The sequence below is a fragment of the Thamnophis sirtalis genome, unplaced genomic scaffold (assembly GCF_051295495.1).
Source record: "Thamnophis sirtalis isolate CommonGarterSnake01/CBP01778 unplaced genomic scaffold, rThaSir2_p1.2 scaffold_3, whole genome shotgun sequence".
NCBI lineage: Eukaryota > Metazoa > Chordata > Lepidosauria > Squamata > Natricidae > Thamnophis > Thamnophis sirtalis.
Window position 1 is genome coordinate 68,063,876 of NW_028261383.1, and position 10,955 is coordinate 68,074,830.

The 10,955-nt window shown below is 36.2% G+C and overlaps 1 protein-coding gene across 4 annotated transcripts in view; it reads left to right on the forward strand.

Annotated features, from left to right (window-relative positions):
• Positions 1–6,992, forward strand: part of BICD2 (BICD cargo adaptor 2) — an 81,864-nt gene extending 74,872 nt beyond the window's left edge. For 2 of the 4 annotated variants that reach the window (XM_087709054.1, XM_087709057.1), the window contains one exon: positions 1,161–6,992. In XM_087709054.1, the coding sequence (XP_087565180.1) occupies positions 1,161–1,467 (307 nt within the window). In that variant the 3' untranslated portion in view covers positions 1,468–6,992. The remainder of the gene's footprint in view (positions 1–1,160) is intronic. The other 2 variants (XM_087709056.1, XM_087709055.1) reach the window with 2 other exon arrangements.
• The last annotated feature ends 3,963 nt before the right edge of the window (positions 6,993–10,955 follow it).

The following is a 10,955-nucleotide window of genomic DNA, read 5'->3' on the forward strand; positions in this document are numbered from 1 at the left end:
AGTAGTTATTCAAGAAAGGACAATAATAGAATACTAAAAATCATAGCCTTGAATGAAAGGGAGACTGTCAAAAACCTTTTAAATGTGAATTGTTATTCACGCCTATGCTAAGCAAATTTACCTAATTCATGCGGGCATAGTACCTGTGTTTGTACATCATACTACAGTAAATACAGGTTGTCCTTGACTTATGACCACAATTGAGCCTACATAAGTTTTTGTGGTTATTAAGCAAGTCATCCCCATGATTGCCTCACTCAATGTTTACAATCCCAGCTCTGCTCTTCCACTGCAATTGTTAAGTGACCACACTGGAGTATCTTGGGTTGGGAGAGGCCTGGGTACCCCAGTGCCCATTAGCATACACCTTCTCTCTACCCTACCACTCCTAGTAAGTTTGGGCATTCTGCCTGCCCAAACACAGAGGTCTACTTGTACTTTCTATGCAGCTGCTGACAAGTACACCCAGTCTATGTGAGAGACAGCTACTATAGAAAGCTAGACAATGTGATGTTTCCAAAGGTGGAAACAGCCTTGGAACATTGCAAGGGCTGGTGCCCATCTCACAACGTTTCTAAGGGCTCTTCCTAGCTTCTAGCTTTAAAAAAATACATATATAAATAAAACAGTTGTAATTTAGCTAAGACCTATTTCAGGGTGAAGTTCATTCTCAGAGCTTGTGGGTTGGTTTCCGAACATTTCATTATCAGGCTAGGTAACATCTTCAGTGGAGTTTAGAGGATATCAGTATCAGTGTTCTTCTGTTTATAAGGGCTTCGTGTGGTAATAAATAAGATCTATTTCTTATTTAATAATTAAAAGCTATAGTTTGATTTTTATATGGAAAATCAGGATTCCTTGTCTAGATGGCAAGTCGTTGCCACACTAATACAATACAGTGCAATAGAGTAACACCATTTAGTTAATAACCCTTTGCGTGTTCATTCCCCTTTAAGCAGCATAGCCACTGAATCTGGTTTTCAAGAGTTTCTCTGGAGTTTGAGAGCACCAACATTGCACCTCTCTATAACACTCTACAGCCCGCACGTGTGAATAGACTATTCTTACGAGTTATAAATGCATTTAAAAGGCATACCTGAATCAATTCTTGTAGGCTAGCACTTGAAGGCTTTACTCTTAAAAGTGCACTTTCGTTGCAGGTGTGATGAATATGTCACTCAGCTGGATGAAATGCAACGCCAGCTTGCTGCAGCTGAAGATGAAAAGAAGACCCTCAACTCCTTGCTTCGCATGGCGATTCAGCAAAAGCTGGCCCTGACCCAGCGCCTTGAACATCTTGAGTTGGATCATGAGCAGTCCAAAAGGGTGCGCACAAAATCTGCATCCAAAGCCAAGAGTAGTAACCCCAGTGTAAGTCACATCCGATCATGTGGAGACAAGTCAGAAGGCTCTGTGCTTAATAACCAAGTTTTTTGCAGTGATAAGTATAAGATCTATTGTGATTAAAGAAGAAATTAGGAAGCCATAAACACACGTCTGATGTTTGTGCTTTTGAATGTCAGCATTAATCCCCACTAAATTAATATTGCAGTGATGAGTGGATTTATATTAGTATGTTGTTAAACCATGTAATACAAGGTGTATTATAATGGTCTTAACTTGTAACTGAGTCACAAGCATGGGTGGGGGAAAGACTGAAGAAGTTTATGGTGGAAGAGTATTTACTGTTTCCACAGTGAATGGCTTTGGTTTTGTGGATTATGGGTAAGTGCTAAAGGAGCATATCAGGTACAGTCTACACGCTGTTACTAACTGTAGCTTGTCTAGCACAAATGGGATGCTTTCCCCAGAATTGTAAGTTTGTTTCCAGGGATGGAGACAGCAAAACTATCTCCTTGGTTAGTAGTTTTGCGAAGTGATGGTATCCAGCTTCTAAAATCAGAAGTACAATGGGAAGATGATTAAATCTGCTGCAGCGCTTAATTGCTGTCATTATCATTATCTAAAAATTCAAAATCTTTTCTCTAAATTTAAAATATGAATGCAAACTATGGGAAAGAAGGCAAACTTCTCAACCCTTTATTTTCTAGCCCTGCTTGGCTTCTTGGGCTTAAGCTATTAAAAAATTGCACATTAAAAAAATATGCAATGTAATATTGCCTGTTTGGGAGGAGAATTTAATGGTTAAGGAAAGCAAAACTAGAATGCTACATCACAGCAGGTGTGATGTACGAAGAGTATACTGTATTACAGCGATAAAATACGGTTTCTGGCAATTAATATGCCAGGAGGAATGGTGAATTACACATTGGACATTATCTAGTATTAAGCTTATTTAATTTTCCTTGATTTTAGTGGGACAATTGCAGAATTGTTTTCTGCTGCAATCAAAGAGATTACATAATGCTTAGAGGATGTCCATTATTATTACTATCCATGTGTATAGAATGAATAGGAGTATGTTCTAGTATTGTCAAATTGCAATGCAGTTTCTCCTTAACTGTCAGTATTAGAGCTTTATAGAATAGTATTAATAAGCTCTAAGTTTTGTTTAAATAAAACAAAATTGTGTTTCTTATGCAACCACACACTTCACAGGGCTCTACATTCTAGGCACTGGAAACTAAATGATTAGTTTATTCTTGGTTATGCCTAATTGTGAGGTAGATTAGCATAGATGTATTCATTGAATAAAAATACTTTGTCAAACTTTTAAGGGGCCTTTTCAGCCACTTAATTTCAATACACTAGATTTTTTTTAAAAAAGTGTACTTCATAAATGGTGCCTAAAGAAGGGGGAATGACACAAGTGGGGAAAATTATGTTTTTAAAAAAATGGTAAATTCAAGGAGCACAAAAAGGCACACTTAAAATAAAAACAAAATAATTCAGAAGTGCCTAGCCTCAAACATTATTTTAATGTAAAGCCCTGTTCATATTATACTCTTTTCAAATAACTTTGTGTGCTTAGAATATTACAAAGACGTAATGCAGGGCTGTGCAGCTGTGTCTGCTAATGTAGAAATATCTCTTTCCTTCCTTCCTCTTCCCCCTTCGAGCCATGCTAATAATAATCTTGGTGTTGTATTGCCTCATCTTACATTACTATCTCTTTTTAGATGATCTGCAGCTTCCTTTCTATGTAGCACTGCTCTGCCTATGAAGTAGTTGGGAGATATAGCAATGTTACTGTAAAATAATAAAGAGAGGGCTTTCCTAGTAAAAGGAAGACAAAAATTGCTTACATCTTTCTTGAAATTGGGAAGAAAACTGAACATATTTGCAACATGGGTTGTAAAGAAAAATTCTTTAGTGAAGAATATATAAATTAGAAGGTGAAATTAGTTCTGCTGAATTCAAACTAATTGTGAATTATTGACCAATTGGCAAATATACAGCGTTAGAATGGTAGGCCCTACATGCCTCACTTTATTATTGCTTTTGCAGGAAACACTCTATCCTCCTGAATTTGAGCTTTAATGTAGCTATTGCCAGGTTTTGATATTTTTAGAATGCCTTTAACAGTGGTCCACCCTGCTTTTCTCCTTTAATGCTCAATAATCCAGAAGGCCTTTTAAAGCTCTGTTCCTCTTCCTGCAAAACCCCTGCATTGATAATAAATACTAAGCTATTTTGCTCCATTAGAAGCAGCAACTTTTTGCTTCCAGGTTAAGAGGGAGCTATGAAATACAGTTTTCAAGCATCTCCTTTTCTTGGGTTTAGGATGAGGGAATTTTAAGTAATTGATTGCATTGATAAAAATTCAGGTAAATTGACATTAAATTGGAAGATTTAAGGGTTCTGGAATTGCAACTGTGCATCTGGTTGCATTGTTTAGTGTATCATATTTATAATTTTCAATAGGATTGCTAATTGTTTACATTGTTGTCACTGCTATTTTTTTAAATCTTCAATCTTCTGAGCCCTTGAACCATTCTACATCTTCATAACTCACAGTAACTGCTTAGAGCAGTGCTTCCCAAGCTTCATTACTCAAAAGGGCTTATCAAAAGTCCTTTGGACCTAGTGTAGGTAATACAGTTTAATTTGAATATCCCTGTTATGATTGGATAATGGGTTTGTGTCACTACCCAAAGAAAAAATATTCTTAGCCAACTTTGGGTAATTTATCCAAGTTTGGGAAGCACTGTTTAGAGAATGGCAGCCCAGCTGCATATTTGTTTAGTTTTATATTCAATTTAAAAAACAGACTTTGGGGGGGGGGGACGACACTGATTTGCTCTTATGTCTAAGCTTTGAGAGGGGCTTGTACTTACTTGGTTTAAATTTTTCAAAATTAACTTGATGCATCCAATGTTTCCTTTTGCTTCTATTGGGTTGGAATACAACGTGGAAAACTTACTAAGCCATCACCTACCTCTGGAAGTGGGACTTCTCTTCTGAGTGATTTTACTGCTCACTGTATTGGCTGGCATGATATACTGACCTGCATGTTTTGTGAAGAATCAGCAGCTTCACTGATCAATTCTCTTGTGAATTTGCCATTGTTTATTTACGCTTGAGCAACTTGGCTTCAGGAGTTGTAAGGAACTTTTCTTCCTGCACAGCTTTGGCTAACAGGTGACACATTAAACTATTAACTTCGGTGTTTGAAAAAGCACCCATAAGCTATATTGGCTTTTAAAAGACTAACACATGCATCTCAACTAATTAATGTGTTATAGATGTCCTGCAGCACATTCTTGTCTATATCTTTCATATGTTTCCTTTTTTAAACTAGACTATGAAATAAAAAAATTCTAATGTTTTTGCTTTTTTCTTTCTTTTTTTTTTTTTTACTTTCCACCATCCAGCTATAGAGTAGTTCCTGGAAAAGGCCATTTCAACAATACAACTTCATATCTTAGCCTGTGTCGTTATGCTTAGAAGTGATGGTTGCCTGTTGCACAAAGAATGGAAACTACTCTTAATGAATTCTCTACCCACCCACCCTCCCCATCTCCCATGCAAAATATGTTCTTTTCAATATGCAACCTGTGTTCTCATTTAGCCTTTTTACTTTTATTTTATTTTGGCATGTTATGTCTGGAAACAAACAAAAATAAAGCTTTATCTTTGAAGTGCTGTTGCAGGAAGAAAACTTACAAATGCTGAAGAAAAATACTTCATGATGTAATAATTGCCATGGTAGCTTACTATGCTCATAAGAAATATTCAAACGGTGTTGTTTTTTTTAATTTCATTATAGAACTTTTTTTTAAAAAAAAAAAGCAGTTGATTGTTTAAACATGTGCACTTTTACTATTTTGATATTTACTTTAATATCTTTTTATTCTTTTTTTGTAGAAGAGTTTATATTAATGGGAAAAAAAATCTAGTGACTTACGCTAATAGTCTTGTCTATTTGGAGCTTCTGCTTGATCTTTCCTCATCCATTTGTGGCAGAGTTTTATACTATATTGTATTGTTCTATCCTGTATTTAGAAAGGAGCTTCAATACAAACTAGGACTTCTGCTAAACGATCTACTTGCTGTATATCAGCATCTTTTTTTTTCTTTTTTAATATAAAATATTAAGCTTTATATGTTTTTCAATTACTGATTTTTAACTGCCATGTTAATTGAGAAATCCAGGGTATTCAAATTCTGGGGTTTTTTCATATTGTATTATTATTCTTAGGAATAGTTCAATGTAACAAGAAGAAAACTTGACTTTGCTCTGGTGAAAACAGTTATAGGCACTTGAAAATAAATATTAGTGTTACCTATAAATTCCAGACTGTCTGGGTTTTAGGAAAACCTTATGGTGTATGATTGGTTAACAGAATTTTATACAACAATATCACTTAAATTCCAAATTGGAATTGTTTTTGTTACTACTTTGTTTTATTGTGCCAAATTGTGTTACATTTTAGAAAGATAATGTCTGAAGTTGTGACTGCTAGGGTTTTCAACTTCAGCGCCTTTTTTTCCCATTTAATTATTGCCAGTAGTGCCTTTCATAATTTTCAAGGGAGACCCCTAAGCTAGCTTAGTCCGTCCAAGAAATAAAGAACCATGGTTTTGAAAGCTAGTTATCAAGTGGAGCAATAAGGGCAACATAACCTCCCCTTCGCACATTTATTAATGAGTAGACCTACTGTAGAGTAGATCTACTACATATGCTCAAATTGTAAAAAATTCTGTTAGTCAATGATACTTCATCATGCAAATTCAGGGGTATAGAAGAAAAAAAAGTAAACAAAACACAAATATACTTTGCAAACCAAAAGTAATATTATTGAACAAAAAGAAGCAAGGTATATTAATCCATTTGTGGTTGCAGTACAGAGGATGTTTTGGGAGTTCTGGTAGCTTTGTGTGGTGATGGATCCAGTTAACCATAGTATTATTTGCAAATGTGAAGAAGAAAAGCAAGATATTTAATATTTTTCTCTTGCATGTTTTATCTAATTCATTTGTGATTTCAGGAAACAGAAACTGAGATGTGCATCAACAAGTTGTCCCTGCAGTGCTATTTGTTGAGGCTAACTTTGAATAATTAAATTGGGTAACCTTGCAAGGAGCAGAAATCTGTTTTTCTTTTTATATAAAATAATTTTTAAAAGAATTGAAATTATAATCATGTCATGGGAAAAAGCTTTCTGTTTGCTGAAAAAATGTTCTAGAAGGTGGGGACTTAAGTTTTCATCCTTTTGGTTACAGTATTGACTTATAAGTGGTATGATTACATTTAAAATTACATCTCTGTGTGGGTATTTATTTGAATGTCAAAGTACTGTATTATGTTTTTATGTGCATTTCCTTAGTGGTGGATTGGTCTCCATTTTATTGTCATGTGCATGAACTCTTGCCAAGTAACCTTTACACAGACCTGCAGCAAAGAACTTAATGGAAATTCTTAAAAGAAAAATGTGGAAATTAAGGAACAACTCTGGTGTCATTTTGATAATTTTAGGAGGTCTAGAGGGCAATGTTAATTCCCAAAAAGAGTGCATGTTGGATAGGAAAGCAATCTATCTGTGTAAAGGTAGTCGCATTGGCAATATCAATAAAGGAGAAGGAAGAAATTCTGGCTATTTTCTTTTTTTAATTATATCACTTTGTTGAAGAATATGCTAATTTATAAAGTATGTTCCATTCTTTATATATTACAAGAATCTTCATATGTTACGAGAAAGATGCAGATGGACAGATCTGAAAAGAAATATTTTACTGAAATCAAGAAAAATTGCAAGTTTGTTTATCTTTGGATGAATTTGTATTCTGTGTTTTTTAAATAGAGCCTAAAGAAGAGAAAAATAGGGAAGATGTTATAATCTAATAATAACTGGTACAAAGTCTTTAGTCATAAGGGCTCTTGAAACTGTGTCCCAATGCTGTCTGATATTTTAACCACTACAGTTTATTGGCTGAAATAGAAATTTGAAGTGAATTTTGACAGCTGCAAAAAAAAAAAAAAAAGTAACAAATACTACTATGTTTACTATGTTTTTAAATAAGAGAAATAAGACTAACATATAAAGCAATTATAACATTTCTATGTATGTTTGTTTGCTCTTTGAACAACTATGACAATATTTTATATGGACATATCAAATGCACAATTCAGGGAAATTAACAAAATTTAAATTAATAAAATCACAAATTGAGTATCATATAAGGTATGACATCCAAGGGGAAAAGATCTAAAAACTTCATACATTCAACACAAACAGAAAACAGGCTGCATCACAGAGGCTCCACCCTCTCAAATATCTTCTGTAAAGATGGATGGATGATGGATGGATGGATAATACAGCAGAACTTGTTTTCTTGGTGTCCCCATTTTTAAAGTAGATATTGTATATTAGATTTGGTTCTTACAAAACAGGTAAGTTCTAAAAACGGATTCCGACCTTACTGTTTCTAAACATGGCTGAAATGCTAATGAGAGTTTATCTTAATAAGAATCTTGGTGTGGATCCATATTTAATTGTGTTTAGTGTAAATTAAATAAAATCAATGAAATGTAAATGAGTCTACTGAAAGTCTGACTAAATCTTGTTTCTGTCAGGCCTGCATATCACACTAAGCTATGATTCAGTTTGCTGCACAACCCTAAGCTTTGAAGTATGGTTTTCAAGTCACAGTTGTTGGGTTCTTTATACCAAAACCAGAACTACACTATAGTGGATGTGTATAGAAATACATAGTGAGGAACACACGTATTCTATAAAGATTAGCCACAGGTTCATGGGATCTTCATAAACAAGACCTGAGAACAACATTTTCTCTGTTGCAGTTCTTAGGACCTGGCAGTCACAATCATGCTGCTCCTGATAATGGATATTGCATATAGCCATTGACATGATATGTGCCATCAAGTTATTGTCAGTTTTTATTGTTTCTAGGTGTCAGCATTCCAAATATCATCCAAAATTAAATCAGAGTCCAAGGTAGAACTTTCCTCAAACGTCCAATTTATTAAGAGAGACATGTTGGCACATCTGTGGAAACCCGAATCTGAAAACTTCCTGGGGTTTCCATCCAGTTGAAAGTTCATCATCTTGCCCCCACACCCATAAGTCCATCACATGGTCCAATCTTCCATTGCAACACTGGCATCTCCACTCATCCACTTCCGGTCAGGTGCAGAGACAAAGAATGACCTTGGGCTTCTAGAAAGGAATGTTTTCTTTTGATAACAACACATTCTACTCCTTACTATTCCCCCTCCCAATTACCCCACTAATGAAACAGCATAGTAAAACAATAGAGAATGTGGCAGGCCAAAGATCCTAAAAGGAATGTGACTGCAGGCCTGACACTAGGCTACGTCTGTCCTTTGATTAGTTTCCATCCATTGCTTCTCGCCTTCAGGTGCCCCGGACAATAGATTGATCCCCTAACCCAAGTCCTTCTTTTCATTAAAAGAGATATACCCAATTCCAGCAACCGTTCTTTCTATGTTTTAGTCTCCAGTCCCCTAATTATCTTTGTTGCTCTTCTCTGCACTCTTTCTAGAGCATTGTTTCTCAACTTTGTCAACTTGAAGATGTCTGGACTTCAACTCCCAGAATTCCCCAGCCAGCGAATGCTTGACAAGGTTGACAAGGTTGAGAAACACTGTTTTAGAGTCTCCACATCTTTTTTACATCATGGCGACCAAAACTGATGCAGTATTCCAAACATGGCCTTACAGTGTGGAAGCTAAAACATAAAGAACGGTTGCTGGAATTGGGTATATCTAGTTTAATGAAAAGAAGGACTCAGGTGAGGGTGTCAATCTATTCTCTGGGAGGCCTGAAGGCAGGACAAGAAGCAAAGGATGGAAACTAATCAAGGAGAAAAGCAACGTAGAACTAAGAAATTTCCTGATAGAACAATTAATTAGTGGAACAAATTGCCTCCAGACATTGTAAATGCTCCAACATTGGAAGTTTTTAGGAAGAGATTGAACCATTATTTGTCTGAAATGGTACAAGGTTTCCTGTCTGAGCAGGGGGTTGGATTGAAGACCTCCAAGGTCCCTTCCAACTCTGTTATTCTATTCCTACTCTACTCTACTCTACTCTACTCTACTCTACTCTACTCTACTCTACTCTACTCTACTCTACTCTACTCTACTCTACTCTACTCTATTGTTTCCATAGATAAGATTTTCTCCATGACTCAGGCATGAATCTGTCTCTAACTTTCTCTTTCAGCTCTTCCAACAGTGCACCCATCATACTGTAACTGGGTTTATCCATCTTGGTGCTGATCATCCTCTTATCTTTTCTTCTGTTTTTCCCAGCATTGGAGACTTCTCTAGAGAGCTAGGTTTTTGTATAATGTGTCCAAAGTTAAATAGTTTGAGCTTGGTTTTTTGTGCCTCGGGTGAGAATCTTGGGCTGGTTTAGTCAATGGTCCATTTGTTGTTTCCTTGTTGATATAGCTATATGCTAAATAAACTGTAGGATACGAAATAGTAATTATATATGGATACTTCAGAAACACCACACACATGAAAACAGAGTTGATCATAGAGAGCAACCTACTGCTATATTTTATGATGACACTGGGATAGCTTAGTTTGGTTTTTGTAGGAGAATCTGCAATTATCTCTAAAATCTGAGCTATTGCTTGAACGCCCAAGGAAATAAGATGGAAATCAACTATGCAGGAACCAGAACTCTAGCATGATTCTAGTAGAAGATAGTGTTCAGAAGGAAAAGTGTTACTGTTGCAAGAAAAGGATAATCCACATTTAAGATCTGAATGCAGAACAGATTTATCTCATAGCATCATAGGTCTAGAACAGAGGTGGGTTCCTATCAGTTCGCACCTATTCGGTAGAACCGGTTTGTCAAATCTACTGAACTGGTTAGAAGAGGTTCCACCAGTGGACCCGGAAAGCAGGCCACACCTACAGAAGAGGTTCCAAAATTTTTTGAAACCCACCATTGCCACGCACACACACACACACACAGAGACAGACTGACACGAGAGAGAGAAAGAGAAAAAAAGGAAGAAATAAATACATAAAAAAGAAGAAAGAAAAAGAGTGAGAGATGAAAGAAAAAAGGGACAGACAAAAGGAAGGAAAGAGAGAGAGAGAGAGAAAAAAAACACATGGCCAGCAAGCCACTCCCACCAGGTCACATGGCTGGCAAGCCACTCCCACAAAGGAGGCCACACCCACAGAATCGGTTCCAAAATTTTTTGAAACCCACCACTGGTCTAGAAAGACAAATGGTTGTTCAATATTTTCTTGAAAACTTCTAGCAATGGAACACCCACAACTCTGGGAGGCAATCTGTTCCATTGATTAAACATTCTCACTGTCAGGAAGTGAGATTTCCAGATTGAATATCCCTCTTGTCCTGCCTTTAGCTGCTATGCAGAATAAATGGACACCCTCTTCCCTGAGACAACAATTCAAGTGTTGGAAGAGTGGTATCATGTCTCCCCTGAGCCTTCTCTTCATTAGGTTCAACATAGCTAGTTCCCTTAGCTGTTCATCATATGATTTAGCCTCCATACCCCTTATGCTCCCCAGAGTCGCCTTT